General features: G+C 44.2%; 1 protein-coding gene across 1 annotated transcript in view; it reads left to right on the top strand.

Annotated features, from left to right (window-relative positions):
- Positions 1-23,498, top strand: part of LOC139534124 (copine-8-like) — a 124,730-nt gene that overhangs the window by 69,250 nt on the left and 31,982 nt on the right. Inside the window, exons 7-10 of the mRNA XM_071332915.1 lie at positions 16,105-16,168; positions 18,368-18,471; positions 20,141-20,245; positions 22,723-22,764. Coding sequence (XP_071189016.1) covers positions 16,105-16,168; positions 18,368-18,471; positions 20,141-20,245; positions 22,723-22,764 — 315 coding nt within the window. The remainder of the gene's footprint in view (positions 1-16,104; positions 16,169-18,367; positions 18,472-20,140; positions 20,246-22,722; positions 22,765-23,498) is intronic.

The following is a 23,498-nucleotide window of genomic DNA, read 5'->3' as shown; positions in this document are numbered from 1 at the left end:
TTTTTAAGATAAATGTTTTAAAATGAAACATGTATGGAAACAGGGGAATTAACACTCCTAAGTTAGCAGGCTCAAGCAAGCTAAAACCCACATGGTAGCAAAAACGAACTAACAGAAATTGTTAACAAGTTAGAAATGATTTAAACACACTTTGCTGTAGGCTACTATTTACCAGTTAACAAAAAAATTATGTTTGTCTTATAAAATATATTCATCCCACCCGGTATTGTAATCAAAACTTACCAGAAAGCATGTAATCCTTGGCTCAGACAGTGTAGTAGTGTGGGGTTAATAGCATCTCATTAGTGTGCAAGATTTTGAGAATCAGCTGTACATGTGATGGAAGAGTGCACTGCACATGTGATGGAAGAATGCACTGTGCATGCAGAGGGTTTCAATTCCATTGAATTGGGGATAGTTTAACCAAAATATCCCACAATACCTATAATTGCCTTATGTGTATCCCACAAAAAACGGTTCACTGTTATAAGCTAGCTGTTTTGACGAATTTAAGCAAAATTTCCAATATTCCAAGGCTTATTTCCCCATGGAAAATTCCGGAGATTTACCGGAAAGTCTCCGTACCTTTGCAACCCTAGTTGAGGTAATAGGGAATGTTTTTAATAAACAAATAAGTGATTTCGGTAACAGAACTTTTCAGTCAGAAACTAGTGAGAAACTAAATGGCTGACATGATGTTACAGCTTCAGTACGGACAGCTCAATAAACACTTGCTGTGCTGTGGTGCCTTTTCGATGAAGTAGGGAGGAGAGCGAGACATCGTGAGCCAGTCACACAGGCACTCGCTGTCATTTAAAAAAAAAAACACATTGTGATCATCAGGCTCTTTCTTGAGTCATTTGTGTGTCTTCATTATTTAATCGAACAGTGTGCTTAATCAAAGCATCAGACAAGCTCAGTGCATATGCAGTAGATTTTATTCAAACACATATGGTGTCTGTCTATGGAAAAATAAATTCAAACATTTCGACCAATCAATTGGTCGAAAGAACAGGACGACCCTTGGTCAACCAATATTTTTTTTTTGTCGGGGACAGCCCTATTGGCCAGTAATAAACTGATTCTGAACATCTCTAAAACTATGAATATTGTATTTGGTACAGATCATTCCCTAAGTTCTAGATCTCAGCTGAATCTGGTAGTGAATGGTGTGGCTTTTGAGCAAGTTGAGCAGACTGAATTACTTGGTGTTACATTAGATTGTAAACATATTGTTTCAATGGTTGTAAAGATTGGGAGAGGTATGTTTGTGATAAAGAGATGCTATGCTTTTTTTTTATTGTCCAGTCATATGGTCAAGTGCTGCAAAGAAAGACCTAGTTAAGCTGCAGCTGGCCTAGAAAAGATTGTCACTTTTTTGCTTTGCTTTTCTTGGCTAAGAGTTGAGGGAAGACTGACTGCATCACTTCTTGTTTTTATTAGAAACAATGTGTTGGAAATTCCAAATTGTTTGTATAGTCAACTTACACTCAGCACTGACACACACACACACACTTCTGATTCAGTCATAATGGATGGTTGATTGATAGGTCATTTTCATCATTCTGAATAGAATATGCTGAATGCATGCATTAGATGATACAGCACAAAGCTATTTAGGGACATGTACAGATATTGAATGTTTACTTTGATGTAATGCTACTAATCACTGATAGATTGGTAGACCTGTTTCTGAGCTAATGTATTCCAGTTTCTAAGCTAATGTATGCCATTGCCTATATTCATGCCGCCAGCATGTTATATTCAGCTACAGTAATTGATTGTTCACTTGGTTCTCATGCTGAGGTGAGTAGAGGGTGAACAGAGAGAGAGAGAGAGAGACCCAGCAAGAGAGATGGGGGGGGGGAGAGGGGAAGAGAGAGCAAGACAGAGAGAGAATGATACAGAGGGAGAGAGAGCGAGATTGGGAGAGAGAGAAATGCTCTAGTGCCTTTCTGTCGTCAGACATACACCTGCACCTGACCGTAACGGGGGACCTTTATTTCCCCTATTGAATGTTAATTACCTCTAATTACACAGTTCAATCAGCACTCCAATGGGCGTATGTGTGGTGGTGGTGGGGGGGTCGACTCAGCAGTGACTCAGTTTATTTTAAGACAATGGCTGTCAGCAGATTGAGGAGTGTGTTGACATCTATTGCGTCCCATGCCAACTGTAGTGTGTCCTATTATTTGATTGAATAGGTGTGTGTGCTATCTCATGAATGATTCAAAGTGAGCAGCAAGGCAGTAAAGGCCCCAACATACAGCTGAATGAGTAAAGGGGAAAAGAGGGAAACACAACTGTGATGTCATGATTTTGTCTACGTCTGCTCTGCACTTCAGAGGTGAGGCTGACGGTCCTCATCCTATGATGTCACAAGGAGCCTAGTTCTCCCAGTTCAATAAAGGTTTGAAATGAAGAAGGGATAAATGGGTAAACACAGTAAGACTTGGATAAGTACACACCCTGATCTGAGTGAACTCGGGCAACTCAATAATCTACTACTCGAACAGTATATTGAAGGTAATTAAAGAATAAATGTGGATACTTAAGCTATTTTTACTAAATTATCCCTCACTTAACAAACCGCCTCCCCCCCTTTTCATATTTTTTGTTAAATTGAAAACAGCTCGAGTTAAGTAAATTCCGCTGTTGCAATTTGCATTCCATTTCCATAATATTATCAATAACGTTTTCCTGGGCCACCGTAATGACTTTCAGATTTGTCATGGTGTCTTTCATTTTTATGGCCTCTTGAATATTCATTAAGCCACAAAGGGCAGGACAGAAAGTCTTTATCTGAACATGAATCCCTTTCCTCTGGAAAGGTGATATTCATTTAATACAGGACAAGAGGTTGTAGGAGACTAGAGAACAGTTATACGACTTTAATATAGACTGCTGTTGTGAGAAGGAGAGAGAGAGAGTGCAGCAATACCCTTTTCAAACTGCTGAGCCAAGCCAAGCTGTACTCTGCTGGCCTGGTTACTAATCTACCTACGTTGCTGGAACGGTGCTTGTAAAGATGTTTGAGGTTGTAGTAGTAGTGAGGACAGAAAATAATATTGGTCTGAGTATTTGAGTTGAGCATCCCGAGCTCCACCTGGGGGCGAAGGAGGCTTAGCCCCCTCAGTTTAAATGTGTGCCCCCAACCTTTTAATTTGATGTACTTATATAAAAATAGCAAAAAAGTACAAGTGACAGGTTAGTGCAAAATGGACAGAGCGTGCGTAGGGGGGCTATGGAAAACCACTGGGGCAGTTAGGTATGACTAGGGCTGTCGCGTGGACCGTATTACCGCCACACTGGCGGTAACGAGTCATGAAGCCAGTCAAATTCCACATGACCATTTAGTCACGGTAATTAGGATTCTTCTAGCTCTGATGCTGTCATTAGTAGCCTACCGAACTTGCTAACTGCCTGGTACTCAGCGATCTATTGTCCCTTTAATCACTCTGACATCAATGCAAATGTAATCAAAAATCGAATCAAACACTTCACGAGAGCCCATGAGCTCATGTTGCGCAATATTTCAGTAGGCTATACAATTGCACGAGAAAACAGAGTGATGGCCTCTACTAAAAAGATGAGGATCCCATCAGCTTTCTACAGGCTAGGCCTACTATATTTATTTCTGAACTTTCCTAATATTAAGCACATTGCTTATATTTACAACAGGAGTGTAGCCTATCTGGCTGGCATGAAAATATACCACAGGAAAAGTGTTCTCCATTCGCTATTTAAGTGCATAGATGACATGTATTTTTTCCCGCTGCCCCTGTTTCGATACAGGTGCTTGATAATGGTCCACTCTACATCAAAACAAATTTCACACATACAGTACCAGTCAAGTTTGGACACACCTACTCATTCAAGGGTTTTTCTTTATTTTCACTATTTTCTACATTGTAGAATAATAGTGAAGACATCAAAACTATGAAATAACAAATATGGAATCATGTACTAACCAAAAAAGTGTTAAACAAATCAAAATATATTTTATATTTGAGATTCTTCAAAGTAGTCACCCTTTGCCTTGATGACAGCTTTGCACATTGTTGGCATTCTCTCAACCAGTTTCATGAGGTAGTCACCTGGAATGCATTTCAATTAACATGTGTGTTTTGTTCAAGTTAATTTGTTGAATGTATTTCCTTCTTAATGCATTGAGACTATCAGTTGTGTTGTGACAAGGTAGGGGTGTTATACAGAAGATAGCCCTATTTGGTAAAATACCAAGTCCATATTATGGTAAGAGCAGCTCAAATAAGCAAAGAGAAACGACAGTCCATCATTACTTTAAGACATGAAGGTCAGTAAATCGGGAACATTTCAAGAACTTTGAAAGTTTCTTCAAGTGTAGTCGCAAAAACCATCAAGCACTATGATCAAAGTGGCTCTCATGAGGACCGCCACAGGAAAGAAGGATCCAGAGTTACCTCTGCTGCACAGGGTAAATTCATTAGAGTTACCAGCCTCAGAAATTGCAGCCCAAATAAATGCTTCAAAGAGTTCAAGTAACAGACACATCTCAACATCAACTGTTCAGAGGAGACTGCATGAATCAGGCCTTCATGGTCGAATTGCTGCAAAGAAACACTACTAAAGGACACCAATAAGAAGAAGAGACTTGCTTGGGCCAAGAAACACGAGCAATGGACATTAGACCAGTGGAAATCTGTCCTTTGGTCTGATGAGTCCAAATTTGAGAATTTTGGTTCCAACCGCCGTGTCTTTGTGAGACGCAGAGTAAGTGAACGGATGATCTCCGCATGTGTGGTTCCCACCGTGTAGAATGAAGGAGGAGGTGTGATGGTGTGGGGGTGCTTTGCTGGTGACACTGTCTGTGATTTATTTAGAATTCAAGGCACACTTAACCAGTATGGCTACCACAGTATTCTGCAGCGATATGCCATCCCATCTGGTTTGCGCTTAGTGGGACTATCATTTATTTTTTAACAGGATATTGACCCAAAACACACCTCCAGGGTGGGTAAGGGCTATTTACATTTACATTACATTTAAGTCATTTAGCAGACGCTCTTATCCAGAGCGACTTACAAATTGGTGCATTCACCTTATGACATCCAGTGGAACAACCACTTTACTATTTGACCAAGAAGGAGAGTGATGGAGTGCTTCATCAGATGACCTGGCCTCCACAATCACCCGACTTCAACCCAATTGGTTGGGGATGAATTGGACTGCAGAGTGAAGGAAAAGCAGCCAACAACTGCTAAGCATATGTGGGAACTCCTTCAAGATTGTTGGAAAAGCATTCCTCATGAAGTTGGTTGAGAGAATGCCAAGCATGTGCAAAGATGTCATCAAGACAAAGGGTGGCTACTTTGAAGAATCTCAAATATAAAACATATTTTGATTTGTTTAACACTTTTTTGATTACTACATGATTACATATGTGTTATTTCATAGTTTTTATGTCTTCATCATTATTCTACTATGTAAAAATAAAGAAAAACCCTTGAATGAGTAGGTGTGTCCAAACCTTTGACTGGTACTGTACATTTGCAAATATTACCGTCATCTTTGAAACACCAGCGCTGTGTAAATACATCTAAAACTCTTTTGCACCTCTACCTGTCTGCCTCCTGCTGAATCTTTGTCCTCACTTCTGCTAGAAGGCCCCTATTTTTACGCGGCGGAGGTAAGCTAAAGATTTTGTGCCAACCTGTTACTTCTAAAGCACTCAATGATCTCGAACTCTGATCTCGAACTCTGAGTCTCTGCATTTGATCTTCATGTTTATTGTGGTATAGCGTGATATAAGCAGAATTCAATATAAATCCCCTCGCCGATTTCAACTGCCCCCTTAGTCACTTTATCCTGGCGCCCGGTCTGTTCTTCAGATAATTAGACCCTAATTGTGTTGAGCTGAATCAAGGAAAGTAGCTAAACTATGGTAATATGACAGCATCTTTGTAATATTGAATAGGGCTAACTGGCTCAGTTAAAAAGGTCAGCCTTTCCAAGACCTCACCTGCGTATCTCTACTGGGTGGGAAAAAGAGAAGATTACACACTGTACATAGATTCCCCTGGCTCAGGGTGTGTTGTCTGATAGTTATTTCCTCAAGGCTACTTGTCTCTCCAGGGGGGAAGGAGGAAGATAATTGCAGGCGCATTGTGCGCTAATAAACCCCCCCCCCCCAGTAACGCCACAGGTTGCTAAGATTGAATTATAATTACCCACCTAGCGCTCTCCCTCTACTCTGCTCTCTCTCTCTCTCTCTCTCTCTCAACGCTGATTGCAAATCCATGTGTCTTGATTAGAAGTGCTGCTTCTGAATACACGCAGACCAAGAAAAAATAGAGGTTAAAGAGAAAGCAAGATAAAGGAGAGAGAGCGAGACAATGGGAGGTGAAAGAGAGCAGAAGAGGGAGGGTAGAGAGATGAGAAAATAAGATAGATGTGTATGAGTGAAAGAGAGGTGAAAGTGACCGAGAGAGCATTTACTTCTTAAGGCATTTATGATGATTCATTTTCACATTTTCCGTTAATGTTATTGACCTCCAGACTGTCCTGTCATCTGTGGTGTAATAAATACATGTTTTAGTCTTCCTCACAGAAGAACGACTTGGGTCGTTCCATGAACTGAGTGCCTTTTGTGACCTTTGTGACCTGTGTGAAGCTAGCCACAATAAGTATTAGCCACAATAGCGGAATTTGCGGTTCACCTTCAAAATAGAGGTCTCCATTTAAAACTGATGCAACGGATACAAATAGTGGAATAATGACATATTTTAGGACTACAAAACCCTGAACATGGTTGGAATGTTATTTAAATTCAACAAAAGACAGTTAGTGTCAGGACCCGGTGCGAGAAACAGTCACTTAATAATTGGCAGAACCCAGAAGATGAGGCAGACACAGCAGTACTAGAGATGGTGGTTTAATGAAAAATGGATATCCTCCAAAATACAACAAAAAAACCACAAAGTGGTAAAAAACAGCAGGGAAAAAACAAACCTCAAAAGACTACTCAAATACTAAACAAGAACAAAACCAGAGAACCTCTGGAAAATCCAACAAGAGAAAAGTCTATATAAAACAAGGCTTGGGCTGGGGCTGGGTGCTAACTTACAAACACTGAGCAAGGAACTAAGGAACACACAGGGTTTAAATACTAACAAGGGAATGACTTACAGGTGCAAACAATAATTGGAGCAAGAAAAACAAAAGGTACAAAAAAGGTGCAAGGGGGACATCTAGTGAACAAAACCTAAACAGTCCTGGCCAAAACCTGACAGAATCCCCCCCCTAGGAACGGCTCCTGACGTTCCTACCAGCCTTCTCAGGGTGGAGGACCCTGAACTGACGAATGAGGTCAGGGTCCAGTATGTCCTTGGCAGGAACCCAGGAGCGCTCCTCGGGACCGTAGCCTTCCCAGTCCACCAGATACTGCCAGGACCGCTGCACCCGGCGGGAATCCAGTATCCGGTGGACGGTATAAGCCGACTGGCCTCCGATGACACGGGGCGGAGGGGGAGGTCTGCCTGCCGGGATAAGGGGAGAAAAAACAACAGGTTTTAATAAGGAAATGTGAAATGTGGGATTGATCTTAAGGGATCTGGGTAAGTGCAGGCGAAAAGTAACGGGATTGACTCTCCTGACAATCTTAAAGGGACCGATGAATCTCTGGGACAGCTTGCGAGACTCCACCCTTAGCGGTAAGTCCTTTGTTGAGAGCCATACTCTCTGGCCGGGGTACAGGGTAGGACCGGGACGGCGACGTCTGTTGGCTTGTCGCTGGTACTGCTGTGAGGAACGCAGAAGATTAAGACGGGCCTTCTTCCACGTAAGCCGACAGCGTCTGATGAACCTCGAGGCTGAAGGCACTCTGACTTCTGCCTCCTGGTCCGGGAACAATAGCGGAGCATAGCCAAACTGACACTCATGCGGAGACATACCAGTGGAGGAGGAGCACAAGGTGTTGTGCGCGTACTCGGCCCAAACAATGAAGGATGACCATGTGGAAGGGTTGTTGGAAACCATACATCTGAGGGTGGTTTCCAGCTCCTGATTCATCCTCTCAGTTTGGCCGTTGGACTCCGGATGGTACCCTGAAGATAAACTGGCCGTGGCCCCTATGAGTTGGCAGAAGGCCTTCCAAAACCTTGAGGCGAACTGGGGACCTCTGTCGGAAACCATATCTTGCGGGATACCAAAGACTCGGAACACATGGTTAATCACCAACTCAGCTGTTTCCTTGGCAGAAGGTAATTTGGTCAAGGGAACAAACCTGGCCGCCTTAGAAAACCTGTCGATGATGACTAGGATAGTAGTATTACCATGGGACGGAGGAAGGCCAGTAATAAAGTCCAACGAGATATGGGACCAGGGTCGGCGGGGAATAGATAAAGGGTGAAGGAGTCCTTGAGGGCGGAGGTGAGAAGATTTGCCCTGGCAGCACACGGGACAGGCCTTGACGAAAGTGGCAACGTCTTCTTTTATGGTGGGCCACCAGAACTTACGCTGAATGAACTCCAAGGTGCGACCTACGCCCGGGTGACAGGTGAGGCGAGAGGAGTGCCCCCACAGAAGGACTTGGGATCTTGCTGCCTTGGGAACAAACAACCGATTAGCAGGACCTCCTCCAGGGCCCGGTTCGATGGCTTGAGCTTGTTTCACGGTATCCTCCACTTGCCACGAGATCGGAGCCACGATCTTAGCGGCCGGAAGGACAGTCATGTCAGTATCTTCTCGAATGGCAGGAGAGTAGATTCGTGACAAGGCGTCCGGTTTGAGATTCTTCGACCCGGGTCTATAGGTGAGGATAAACTGAAATCGGCTGAAGAAAAGAGACCATCGAGCTTGTCTGGAGTTCAACCGCTTCGCCTGCTGGATATACTCCAGATTTTTGTGGTCCGTAAGCACTTGAAACGGTTGAGAAGCCCCCTCGAGCCAGTGTCTCCATTCCTTCAATGCCATCTTAACCGCTAGGAGTTCACGATCCCCCACATCGTAATTCCTCTCGGCCGGGGTAAGCCGGTGAGAGAAGAAGGCGCAAGGATGAAGCTTCTTGTCTTCACCCCTCTGAGACAGGACAGCTCCAACCCCAACCTCTGATGCGTCTACCTCCACCACAAAAGGTTCATCCGCCGTTGGTAGTGTCAGGATGGGAGCAGAGAGGATGCGCTGCTTGAGTCCTTGGAAGGCCGTCTCAGCTTCTCTTCCCCACAGAAATCTTGTGTTGCCACCCTTGGTTACAGCTGAGAGAGGGGCTGCCACCGAGCTGAAGTTCTTGATGAACTTGCGGTAAAAGTTGGTGAAGCCCAGGAAACGCTGAACTTCCTTAACGGACTTGGGGGTGGGCCAATCCGCTACTGCCCCTACCTTCTTGGGGTCCATCTGGACTCGACCGGGTTCCACTATAAATCCCAGGAATTGTACTCGAGAGGAATGGAATTCACACTTTTCCGGCTTAACGTACAAATGGCTGTCTAGGAGGCGTTTGAGCACTTGTCTGACATGCTTGGTGTGTTCTTGAAGGGAGCTCGAAAAGATGAGGATGTCATCCAAGTAAACAAACACGAAAATGTTAAGCATATCCCTAAGCACATCGTTTATGAGCGCTTGGAACACAGCCGGGGCGTTGGTCAGGCCGAAGGGCATCACCAAGTATTCGTAGTGACCAGTAGGCGTGTTGAAAGCGGTCTTCCACTCGTCACCGGGTTTGATCCGCACAAGATGGTATGCGTTCCGCAGGTCAAGCTTAGTGAAGACCACTGCTTCCTGGAGCAGCTCAAAGGCTGTGGCCATAAGGGGTAGCGGGTAGCGGTTACGGACGGTTATGGCATTAAGTCCCCGGTAGTCGATGCAAGGACGTAATCCCCCGTCTTTTTTGGCCACAAAGAAAAACCCTGCTCCCGCTGGCGAGGTGGATGGACGCATGAGGCCTGCTGCCAGAGAGTCCTTGATGTAGGTATCCATAGCAGCTCGTTCGGGAGGAGATAGGGAAAAGATCCGACCCCTGGGGGGGCAGGTGCCCGGAAACAGGTCGATGGGGCAATCGTAAGGTCTATGGGGTGGTAGTTTGGTGGCCCTCTGTTTGCTAAATACCGGTTTGAGGTCATGGTAACACTCGGGAACTCGGGACAGGTCGATGGATTCTAGAGACTCGGGAGGGGAACTCGGGGAACTTGGGAAGATACAAGTGGCTTGGCACGTAGGACCCCACTGCTTGATAGTGCCCACAGACCAGTCGATGTGAGGGTTATGGCTGTGAAGCCAGGGGTATCCAAGGACGAGAGGGAACTCGGAACACGAGGTCAGATGAAAGTTCATCACTTCCTGGTGTTGGGAAACTGAAAGTCGCAAGGGGGTAGTGACACGAGTGACAAGTCCAGATCCCAAAGGGCTTCCATCCAACGTAGTAACCCTTATGGGGTCACTTAGAGGTTCAGAGGGAACGCCATTCTCCTTCGCCCAGACACCATCCATGAAGTTACCTGCGGCTCCAGAGTCTACCAAGGCTTGAAGGGGAAGCTCGTGGTTGTCCCAGGAAAGGGTAACTGGAATGAGCAGGCGGGAGTTGGATGGATGGGAGGAGGTTATGTTTCCCATTACAGTCCTCCCAGGCCTGCACGGGAGAGTGCCTTTTCCCTGGAGCCCGGAACACGTGGAGAGGAAATGGCCCGGTTTGCCGCAATATAGACAGCATCGCTCCCTCATCCGGCGGTCTCGCTCAGCCTGGGAGATGCGTCCAACCTGCATGGGTTCCGGTGGAGTCAGCGAGGATAAAGGTGGAGACTCGGAGCTGGGACCGATAGGAGCTAGGGTGAGAGATCTACGGTTGAGCTCTCTCTCTCTGACGCTGGTCTATGCGTGAAGCCAACTTGATCAGGGACTCGAGGTTGTCTGGTGGTTCCCGAGTGGCCAGTTCATCTTGGATGGTGTCGGAAAGACCCTTCAAAAAGCACACTGTGAGCGCCTCGTCGTTCCAGCCACTCGCTGCTGCCACCGTGTGGAACTGGATGGCATAGTCCGTCACGCTGCGCCGACCTTGGCGGAGAGTCAGGAGCTGTTTGGCTGAGTCAGGACCGCTGGTAGGACCTTGAAACACTCGCTTGAATTCTTCAGCAAAGGTAGAGTAGCTGGCACAGCAGGGACTTTGGGCATCCCACACAGCAGTAGCCCAGGCTAGGGCTTTTTCCGACAGCAGGGTGATGATATATGCTATCTTGGACCGGTCGGTGGGAAACGACGAGGGTTGCAGCTCGAAGGAGAGAGAACATTGGGTGAAAAACCCCTTACAAACACTCGGATCACCTGAGAACCGTTGGGGAGGCGGCAGACGAGGTTCAGCCAGGGGGTTAACTGCCACGGGCACTTGAATCTGATGAACTGGAGCAGAAGCGGTTGCAGGAGAAAGTTGATCAGAAATCTGTTTTATGGAAGTCATCATCTCCAACAGAAGTTGAGAATGTCCAGCCAGTAAGGCCTCTTGCTGAACCAGAGCAGCTTCGTGACGTTGGACAGTCCCCTCGTGGTGGGACAGCATGGGAAAAAAGTCCTGGGTACTGGCTGCCTCTGGGTTATTAATATTATTAATGGCTCAGTGTTTCTGTCAGGACCCGGTGCGAGAAACAGTCACTTAATAATTGGCAGAACCCAGAAGATGAGGCAGACACAGCAGTACTAGAGATGGTGGTTTAATGAAAAATGGATATCCTCCAAAATACAACAAAAAAAACACAAAGTGGTAAAAAACAGCAGGGAAAAACAAACCTCAAAAGACTACTCAAATACTAAACAAGAACAAAACCAGAGAACCTCTGGAAAATCCAACAAGAGAAAAGTCTATATAAAACAAGGCTTGGGCTGGGGCTGGGTGCTAACTTACAAACACTGAGCAAGGAACTAAGGAACACACAGGGTTTAAATACTAACAAGGGAATGACTTACAGGTGCAAACAATAATTGGAGCAAGAAAAACAAAAGGTACAAAAAAGGTGCAAGGGGGACATCTAGTGAACAAAACCTAAACAGTCCTGGCCAAAACCTGACAGTTAGTTACACACACAAAAAGAAGAACATCTGTTGAAATCGCACTGTTGATGTAATACACTTGTTGACAAGTATATTAACAAATATTAGCTCTGTTTCTCTTATTGTGGGACTTTAACTATGGGAAATCCCCTCACTATCCAGCCTTTTGAGCATATTGACATTCATATTGCAATGTACAGCTTTAGCTATGGGTCTTGGGCAATGTTCCCTCTAAGTTGCAAGCAGGCGCGTAGCTCCCCCAGGACTGCCACAGAAGAAATATCAGCACGCGCAGAGAAGCACGGGATTGAACTTTTCCCCATTAGTGAACACTATCAACATTTCCCTTTATTGTGAAAATTGTGAACGAATCAACTCAATATTAGTCACTTTCACTGCAACATACCGAAACAAAACTAACTATGCAAGAGATTTTGTTGTAGGCAGAGCTGCAGTAGGCCTATATGCAAATAGACCATTGACATATATGGATCTGTGCCATATGGATCTGTGTTATGGGATGCATTTTCTCCATAGTTTATGGTAGTCCACTCTGGTAGGCCTACATTGATTAAATAGCCACAGTATTCTACTTGACCACTGTTTAAACTAACTTAAAGCGGGTACAGCCTCAGTAAACGCGCGCCGGAAGTTTCATAGAATTTTCACAACTAAAGTTTGCTCTTAGCAGACCTGAAATTTGCTCAGTGATGGAAAAAAAAACATTGGTCTTGGGTCCATGAAATGGTGTATCAACCTACTCGGTGACACCCACAGAACACAACTGTGAAGAGTTTACACAAATACTAGAGTTGTTGCTCTTATTGTGGGACTTTACCTGTTAACTCTTTAACTGTTGAATATTAAAAGAATGTCATATTAAATAAAGTGTCCTTTAATATAGACCACATGGAGAATTCAATAAATCAGCATTTTGACATGTCTCAGTTGTGTTCTGTGGGTATCACTGAGTAGGCTGATGACCCAAGATCCATAGGTAAGGCTGTATATTGCAATATGAATGTCAATACGCACAGTAGGTTGACTGACAGTCACATTAGCTCACCAAAGTCCTGCAATAAGAGTCTACGATACTGACAACTCTTCACAGTTGCGTTCTTTGGGTGTCACTGAGTAGGGTGATACTCAATTTCATGGACCCAAGATCCAAAAGTAAGGATGTACATTGCAATATGAATGTCAATATGAACAATAGGCTGGATAGTGAGGTGATTTCTTACAGTTAAAGTCCCACATTAAGCTACGACACTAATATTTGTGTACACTCTTCATAGTTGAGTAGGCTGATACCCCATTTCATGAAACCTGTCCTCTGTGGACTGCATTCTTGCTTGACCTGCACTAGACCTTTGCCCCCCGCCCTTCATCCCCCCATTATTAAATATAATTGGCCCTATCCCTGCCACCCACAAAGGCCTGTTGGTAGTGTAGGCCTTGCCAACCAACCCAGGAGGAGCTCTATGTGTGTGAGTCCTCCGATGGCCCTGGTCTTGTTTACTTGTTTGATTTATAGTCTGACAGACCCACTGAATTGGGTGTGATGGGATGGGACGGAGCTTTGTTTAGCCTACTGTGTTGCCCCTCATCAGTACCCATTCACAGTCACCCGCACAAAGACAGCAGTGTGTGTTGGCACCAAGGCAAGAAAGACGGGGAGACCGAAAAGAATAAAGGGATTTTTTCTGTTTTTTTTTCATTCAACCACTCCTATTGTAATAAGCATAGGCAGTAAAGCTGACGTTCAGTGTCGTTCATGAGGATCGTAATATGGCAGCAGATCTGAATTGCGCTGATCTGGTTAGTCTGGTTAGGCAGCTTATGTGTGTCCCAAATGCCACCCTATTCCCTAAATTGTGCACTACTTTTGACCAGACCCATATGGGCCCTGGTGAAAAGTAGTGTACCCTAAATGGAATAGGCTACCATTTGGGATGCAGATTTGGTCTGAAATGGCTCTATTCTATTTAGAGTGAGTGGCTGTGCCTGAGGGTTACAGTGCACCCCTGTTCTGCTGCATTCAGCGGCACACACACTTTTAGAGCTAGCTGCTTTGAGGGACTACACATATGCATACAAAAGTGCGCACACACACACACACACACTGGGAAAGAGAGACAGAGCAAGAGAGAGTGACTGACTGGAATTTGTAAGTGACAATCAAAATCCATAGGTGTCTATTACTGGATGAGAGGACTTGTGGAACCCTGTCTGAATCCTATTTGTGTGTGTAATCCTGTTATTAACTCGTCTACAGCAGGATTTCCTTACGTGGCTTTTCACTATATGCTTGTGGAATCAACTGCTACGGTTTTAAATTCTCGTTTGTTTTGGCATTCTAAGATTAGAACTAAACATTCACAATCAAGCTTCTCTGTAACAGTGGCTGGGCCTGTATTCATAAAGCGTATCAGAGTAGTCCTAGGGGTGCTGATCTAGGATCAGTGTGAAAATACTCACAAGTGTGAAGTTCAGTTTTTCATCTCACAATTACTCTTTATACAGAGAAACAACAAAATGGGATGTTCTGAGTCCATGTCAATGAAACATTTATCAAAAGACCATTATTGGCGTCTCAAATAAATCTAACACATTTAGCTTTTTGTGTTGCGCACCTAGCTAGAGAGGAACATGTTTTGCAAGCGATGTTTCTGTAGCAGATTTTGCAATACAAATGCCCACCCGATTGATACAAAGCATGACATAATTCTGCCATGTAGGTCTACTTTTCAGTTAACATTTACATGGTTGAGAAGATTTTGGGGAAAGCCTTTCTATTTCCCACAAGACCGTTATCATTAGCATCGCTACTGGCTACACAAAGACCGTTATCATTAGCATCGCTACTGGCTACACAAAGTGATAGGCCTAGTTGATTACATGTGGCATTGATTTTGCAAACACCGTTGATTTTGCAAACACTCATCTCCGAGCAGACCATGCGATTAATCAGGGGGGGCCGGATCCTAGATCAGCACTCCTAATCGGAGACTCTTTGTGAATACAGGCCCTGGTCTACTCCAATTGGAGTAATTTCCCCCATCATAAAAGACAGAGAGTTTAGGGATTAATCAACAGTCGATTTGCTACACTGGCAAAATGGAACATAGTCCTAAAGTGTCTTTTTTTATTTTCTTACATAATTACAATGAGGAGAATGGGTCGATTTCATGGTGGAGGGAAGGGAAGGGAACACTGGACACTACAAATGACCTAGGGGAATTGTCAGAGGGAGGGGAGAGAGAGAAGCCTTTTCATTTTCTTCTTTTGCAATTTTACTCCCATCCTTCAGAAGAGGTAGGCTATTGGTTTCTGGGTTAAAAATAGATAGATGTTCTTCCCAATGTAAAGCACTGATACAAAAAAAAAACCATCCAGATCCATGTCCCTTTGATAGGTCTATCAGCTGTCTCCTTCAGTCTTGCTGTCTAAGTAAAGGGGACTTGTATTACTCTTAGGCTGGGGTCCTAGACCCCAATTTCAGGCTGCCTAAATGACTGCCTGAGTACATTTCTGCAAGGTGGGCCTGGCTAGTGCTATGACAGCGCTAGTCATCAGTATTTTGAAGATGACTATTTTCTCAGAAGTTAAGACAACTAATATCACTGTGGTTTCTTACCATGCCTCATGGGTTCCATTTTAAAGTTTATTTTATTTTGTCCTCCATTTTAAAGCTTATGACTTGGACACCATTGCTTGGAGGGATGGTGGATGTGTTGTGAAAGAGACCTGTGTAAGTTGGGTGTGTTGGTGTAGTGTGTTGGATGGAATCCTGGATAAACGGTGTCTCGCGTTCTGCTGACCGCCGGGTCAGGAAAGGCGTAAGGGAAGGTGCACACACAAACACACACACCCTCTTTCTCCCCCTCTCTCTCTCTCAAAGCTCAACTTGTATTCTCTGGCTTTAGAGGTGTTTTGGGATACTCCCTCAAGTTTTCCATGGCATGATGGGTGAGGCTTGTTATGACAGAGAAACATGCACAGACATCACCGTTATGTGTTTCCGTTAGACCATACTGACCATATAGTCCATTAGTGTATCAATGAATGGCGTCTCTGTTTTGTCTTCAACAGGGGCATTCCTGGAAAGAAGTGTGGAAACATCATTGTTAAGGCAGAAGAGATGGGAAACTGCAGGGTGAGTAGGGATATCAGGGGATATGGATTTTTTGGGGGGTTCGTATCATTTGATTTACACAACATGCCTACCACTTTGAAGATGCTAAATATTTTTTATTGTGAAACAAACAAGAAATAAGACAAAAAAACTGAAAACTTGAGTGTGCATAACTATTCACCCCCCCTCCAAAGTCAATACTTTGTAGAGCCACCTTTTGCAGCAATTACAGCTGCAAGTCTCTTGGGGTTTGTCTCTATAAGCTTGGCACATCTAGCCACTGGGATTTTTGCCCATTCTTCAAGGCAAAACTGCTCTAGCTCCTTCAATTTGGATGGAGTCCTTTGGTGTACAGCAATCTTTAAGTCATACCACAGATTCTCAGTTGGTGTCACGCCCTGACCTTAGAGAGCTTTTTATGTCTCTATTTTGGGTTTGGTCAGGGTGTGATTTGGGTAGGCATTCTATGTTCTATTTTCTATGTTTTTGTATTTCTTTGTTTTGGCCGGGTATGGTTCTCAATCAGGGACAGCTGTCGTTGTCTCTGATTGGGAACCATACTTAAGTAGCCCTTTTCCCTCCTTTCGGTGTGGGAAGTTGTCTTTGTTTGTGGCACTATAGCCCTTAAGCTTCACGGTCGTTTTTGTATTGTTTATTGTTTTGTCGGCGTCATTCTAATAAAAAGGAATATGTACGCTCACCATGCTGCGCTTTGGTCCACTTCTTTTGACGGCTGTGACAGTTGGATTGAGGTCTGGGTTTTGACTAGGCCATTCCAAGACATTTAAATGTTTCCCCTTAAACCATTCGAATGTTGCTTGAGCAGTATGCTTAGGGTCATTGTCCTGCTGGAAGGTGAACCTCCGTCCCAGACTCAAATCTCTGGAAGACTGAAACAGGTTTCTCCTCAAGAATTTCCCTGTATTTAGTGCAATCCATCATTCCTTCAATTCTGACCAGTTTCCCAGTCCCTGCCGATGAAAAACATCCCCACAGCATGATGCTGCCACCACCATGCTTCACTGTGGGGATGGTATTCTCGGGGTGATGAGAGGTGTTGGGTTTGTGCCAGAAATACTGTTTTCCTTGATGGCCAAAAAGCTCAATTTTAGTCTCATCTGTCCAGAGTACCTTCTTCCATATGTTTGGGGAGTCTCCCACATACCTTTTTGTTTGCTGATTTTTTTTCTTTAAGCAATGGCTTTTTTCTGGCTACTCTTCTGTAAAGCCCAGCTCTGTGGAGTGTACGGTTTAAAGTGGTCCTATGGACAGATACTCAAATCTCCGCTGTGGAGCTTTGCAGCTCCTTCAGGGTTATCTTTGGTCTCTTTATTGCCTCTCTGATTAATGCCCTCCTTGCCTGTTGAGGGATTTTTGGTGGGCGGCTCTCTCTTGGCAGGTTTGTTGCGGTGAAATATTCTTTCCATTTTTTAATAATGGATTTAATGGTGCTCCGTGGGATGTTCCAAAGTTTCGGATATTTTTTTATAACCCAACCCTGATCTGTACTTCTCCACAACTTTGTCCCTGACCTGTTTGGAGAGCTCCGTGCCACTTGCTTGGTGGTGCCCCTTGCTTAGTGGTGTTGCAGACTCTGGGGCTTTTCAGAACAGGTGTATATATATACTGAGATCATGTGACAGATCATGTGACACTTAGATTGCACGCAGGTGGACTTTATTTAACTAATTATGTGACTTCTGAAGGTAATTGGTTGCACCAGATCTTGTATAGGGGCTTCATAGCAAAGGGGGTGAATACATATGCACGCACCAGTTTACCATATTTTTTTAAACAAGTTACTTTTTCCATTTCACTTCACCAATTTAAACTATTTTGTGTGTGTCCATTACATTAAATCCAAATAAAAATCCATTTAAATTACAGGTTGTAATGCAACAAAATAGGAAAAACGCCAAGAGGGATGAATACTTTTGCAAGGCACTGTACATCATACCCACATAAGGACAACATCAATCAATAAACACTTTGCCATGGCATATACATTAAATTATATTGTTATGGATTTACTATCATAGGATATTACTCTCACCTTGATGCTGAGTAGAGTTGCTCTGAGCTGTGTCCTGTAATGTTACTGTTGACTGATCAGCATTAATGTCTGCATCTACTATCAGAAGTCTCTCACCAGTATCTGCTGTGAATACTGAGCTGTGCTGTCAGTTTCATCAGTCTCAATGTCTCTCTCTGTTACTGTAGGAGTCAGTGATGATGCAGTTCTGTGGGAATAAACTGGACAAGAAAGATTTCTTCGGCAAGTCAGACCCTTTCCTCGTCTTCTACCGCAGCAATGAAGACGGCACGTGAGTATACTTTACCTACCCCTTCTTCAGATCCTCTCCTCCATTCAGTTCCATCCATCAGTCCCGCAATCTGAGGGAAATTAGATTCCATTGAACTCCTTTAGGTAAACAACATTGCCTCTCTTTGTTGGTTTGTGTGTGTGTGTATTCTCTCTCTCATCAACACAGGTCAGATAAGCAGGTCTACTCGATCAATCAATAAAAATGTATTTGTAATGCCCTTCTTACATCAGCTGATGTCAGAAAGTGCTGTACAGAAACCCAGCCTAAAACCCCAAACAGCAAGCAATGCAGGTGTAGAAGCATGGTGGCTAGGAAAAACTCCCTAGAAAGGCCAGAACATAGGAAGAAACCTAGAGAAGAACCAGGCTATGAGGGGTGGCCAGTCCTCTTCTGGCTGTGCCGGGTGGAAATTATAAGAGAACATGGCCAAGATGTTCAAATGTTTATAGATGACCAGCAGGGTCAATAATAATCACAGTGGTTGTCGAGGGTGCAACAGGTCAGCACCTCATGAGTAAATGTCAGTTGGCTTTTCATAGCCGATCATTCAGAGTATCTCTACCGCTCCTGCTATCTCTAGAGAGTTGAAAACAGCAGATCTGGGACAGGTAGCACGTCCGGTGAACAGGTCAGGGTTCCATAGCCGCAGGCAGAACAGTTGAAACTGGAGCAGCAGCACGGGCAGGTGGACTGGGGACAGCAAGGAGTCATCAGGCCAGGTAGTCCTGAGGCATGGTCCTAGGGCTCAGGTCCTCCGAGAGAGAGAAAGAGAGAGCGAAAGAGAGAGAGAATTAGAGAGAGCACAATTAAATTCACACAGGACACCGGATATCACAGGAGAAATACTCCAGATATAACAGACTGACCCTAGCCACCCCGACACGTAAAGTACTGCAGCATAAATACTGGAGGCTGAGGCTTTATCCTCTGAGGCGAGGCTTTATTACACACACACAAACACACACACCTATGTTACAGCTGGCAGAGCAGAGAGGAGATGACCTAGAGGGAGCAGTGGTTGGAGGGAAAGCTCCCTATTGCCCCCCCTGACCTCTCTGTACAGGGGTCAATCCTCTCTCGCTCTCTCTCGCTCTCACTCTTTTTCTCTCTCTCTCTCACTATCAGTTAATGGAAGGTGAAGCTCTCTGAACTCATATTCCACACTGCACTATATTCACTTTAAAACCATTTACTGTTGCAGTGAATGATGATTATACTAAGAATTCCTCAGTTGATGGTAATTGCTCTTAGAACTGAAACAGATATTTTTTATGCCGGTCATCATGATGACATTTGCATTTTTTTTTATCGCTCGATATTTTGGCAAAGTATGGAAAAAAGGAATCAATGTCTTAGAGATTTGTATCACTAAATGAGTGCAATTTATCTTATTGGGGGGAAGAAAGATCTGAGGGAGCTGAGAGTCAAAGAGAGACGTTTAAACTTGAGAAAAAACTTGAGAAGATCGCAGGAAGATAGTTTGTCTCGCTAACTCTAACTTTGCACAGACACTCTGAGGGAATGAGAGAGAGAGAGAGAGAGAGAATGGGAGGAAGATGTGGGGAAAATAGAGGGGGATAAAGAGGAACAGTGAAAGGAATATTGTCCAGTGATTGATTGATCCATTGATAAGTGTCTGGCTTGTCTTGTCGCTGTGTTTCTCCAGGTTCACAATCTGCCATAAGACAGAGGTGGTGAAGAACACACTTAACCCAGTGTGGCAGGCCTTCAAGATACCTGTCAGAGCACTCTGCAATGGAGACTACGACAGGTCAGTGTGTGTGTGTGTGTGTGTGTGTGTGTGTGTGTGTGTGTGTGTGTGTGTGTGTGTGTGTGTGTGTGTGTGTGTGTGTGTGTGTGTGTGTGTGTGTGTGTGTAGTGTGGCCAGCAAGATTAAACTGGCATTAACTGTTTTGCTGAAGTGTGTGAGGGCCATGGTGATCTTTTTTTTTACAATTTGAGTGCTTTGTAAAAATTATTTTGTGACAGGATCTAATCTGCAAGAGGTGAAAATATTTTTTAGATGGACTCCATTTTAAAAGAATCACCATGCACGCATGGAATTCCTTGGTTGCCAAGTTGGTTGTGAACCTATTGTCACGTCCTGACCATAGAAAGCCTTTATTTTCTATGGTAGAGTAGGTCAGGGCGTGACTAGGGGTTTAGTCTAGTGGGGTTCTAGTTTGTTTTTTCTATGTTGGTGTTTTAGTATGATTCCCAATTAGAGGCAGCTGGCTATCGTTGTCTCTATTTGGGGATCATACTTAAGTAGCATTTTTTCCCACCTGTGTGTTATGGGATATTGTTTGGAGTTAGTGCACTTTGCACCTCTGTAGTCACGGTTTGTTCCTTTATTGTTTTGTCTTTGCTATGGTTTCACTTCTTTAATAAATTATGTGGAACTCTACATTCGCTCCGCCTTGGTCCGACCATTATTACGAACAACGTGACACCTATTAAATGCATATGGAAGCTATTATAATGAACTCCAAAGGAGAAATTAATGCTTGGTCTGCTTATGAATAGCCTTCCTCTCTGCAATCATCTTTCTCCCTCAGTGGAGTAGTCTATTCACATGCCTGACTGACAGACAGGTGTCATGCCCTCACTCAAATGTAATGGCCCTTAAATCCAGGGTGTAAGAAGCGCTGCAATAGTCTTTCACACACAAGTTTGAAATTCCCAGTGTGCGTGTGTGCGTAATGTAAAGGACAATGTGTGTGTTTCACTCCGCAATCCCATCTCAGGGATTGTGTTTGTATTCATCTCCAGTTGTCAGCGGGCTTGTTTGCCAGTGATAAGGCACAAAGCCCCAGATGGATGGCCTGAGCTAGTCAGGCTGCATTGATTGGAGCAGAGCTGGGCCCTGGCTCTGTCTGAGTTGTTAGGAGGTTAGTTAGAGAGAGCTCATTGTTATCAGTGTGTGGGGAGCCAAGGAAGCACGCGAATGAACGCTTAGACACACACACACACACATACATATACATTGATTTACGCACACACACACAGCGAGAGTGCGAGTCTCTGGGGGTCTGGGATGAGAGATAAGGGAGAGGCAGGACGAGAGCCACGAGAGAACGCTAACAATGGAGAGCTGTGTGTCCCCCTGCTGATAGTACCAACGCTGATGGGCCCTTGTTAGAGACACACTCTCTCACGCACGCACACATACACAGTTTCTCCCGCCACCATGGGGACTACAGAAGGAGCAGCAAACCCATTGTCTGTCCTGTCAACTCATCACTCCTGTCGTGTCCTCAGAGCATCTTTAGGTTGTGCTTCAATACCGTAATTGTTTTCCAATGAGGGAGTTAATAAAGTCTACTGCTGTTTGTATGAGGGGTCATCCCCCGTGCTGTCCTCCTCTACAGTAGATGGGTGCCATTTGAGTCGCAGTGCAGGACTCCCTCCCTCAGGACCCAGGGGAGGTGTTCTGGTAGATTACTGTAGGGCTGGATGGCTTTATCTCCTAAGCCTTGTATCTAGTCAGCTTAGATGGGTGGTGATGGGCTCATCCTTCAATCCATTTAGTAGGAGGCTGAGCAGAGAGAGAGAGAGAGAGTGTGTGTGTGTGTGTGTGTGTGTGTGTGTGTGTGTGTGTGTGTGTGTGTGTGTGTGTGTGTGTGTGTGTGTGTGTGTGTGTGTGTGTGTGTGTGTGTGTGTGTGTGTGTGTGTGTGTGTGTGTGTGTGTGTGTGTGTGTGCGTGCTCTGACAATGCCAGAGTGTGCCTCCTCTTATCATCATACCCCCTTACGAACCCCTTCAGGAAACTCATTAACCTGTGACTTCTCACCCGGTGGTAATCTATAACTAATGATTACCTTTTCATCTAAGCGTCTGTTCATTATTTTCTTCTTTCTTTTTTCTCATCTGAGAAGAGAGGTGAAATTGAGACAGGTGAAATTGGTGCTGGGTAGAAATACGCATAGCCACAGTCAACTACTTATCTCTTGGCCCTGGTGAAGGAAAATGGCCACTAGTCAGGGGAAAACGATTCTTCAGTTTGAGGGGATTGGATGATGGTGGAAGAGCACTGCTTTTCTCTCTCTAACGTTCGCTATTTTGAACACTAATATAGACATGATATAGATGACTATAAACGATCCTCCTTCAGAATAGTATGCATTTGAACTTAAAACTTGTTTGGTGGGAATGTACAATGCCATGGTCATAGATTCTGCTGATAATTGTCCTGTTAAACTGAATAAATCTGTTTCTAATATATATATATATTTTTCACCCTACTAGAACGATCAAGATAGAATGCTACGACTGGGAAAGAGATGGAAGGTAATTTAATTTGAGTCTTAATTGAAAAGCACCTTCATTAGCATGATGTAATCCACTGTGTTATCTAAATTAGGATACTTTAACTAATCCTAATCTATATTTCTAGAAGGTAAGGAAGCTGGAGGGGATGCTGATTCATTCAACACACATTGACACGTTGTTGTTGAAGTGGGGGAATTGGATTGGCCCATAAATATAGAGGCAGGGCCAAGGGCGGGGCAGCAGTAGAAGAAACACCAACTTGATATGAGTGTCAACATTTCATATTATGGGTTTAGTGGGCAAGGGTATTGCACTGGGGTATTACATTACGGTATGCTCTCACTCCCTCTGTCTTGTTGCCTCTTTATACCTGTCAGCGTTATGTCAAGTGTTACCAGACCTGTCTTTGCTTGCAGGTAGAGGGGTTAACCTTTGTTTACGAATGTATTTTATTTTAAGGAAGTGCATTGAATATACAGTGCCATGAAAAAGTAATTGCCCCCTTGCACTTGTTAGGTTCTAAATTTGAGTAAATAAATCACGGACACTGAAGAAGCTTAACCATGTCTCGTCCTTATCGCTAAACATTCCATCATTATTGCTGAGCGGGGAGCTAAGTGATATGATCCTTCAACGGTTTCTCCCCTTGTCAGTACTGCCACGTGCGATCGTGTTCCCTGCATTCAACCCCTCCCAAGCTTCATTATAGCACCCGTCATGTCTCTTTTGTAACTAATGTTCTTATTCTTCTG

Source organism: Salvelinus alpinus, chromosome 11 (genome assembly GCF_045679555.1).
Source record: "Salvelinus alpinus chromosome 11, SLU_Salpinus.1, whole genome shotgun sequence".
NCBI classification, from domain to species: Eukaryota; Metazoa; Chordata; class Actinopteri; order Salmoniformes; family Salmonidae; genus Salvelinus; species Salvelinus alpinus.
This window is presented reverse-complemented; position numbering and strand designations above follow the sequence as displayed.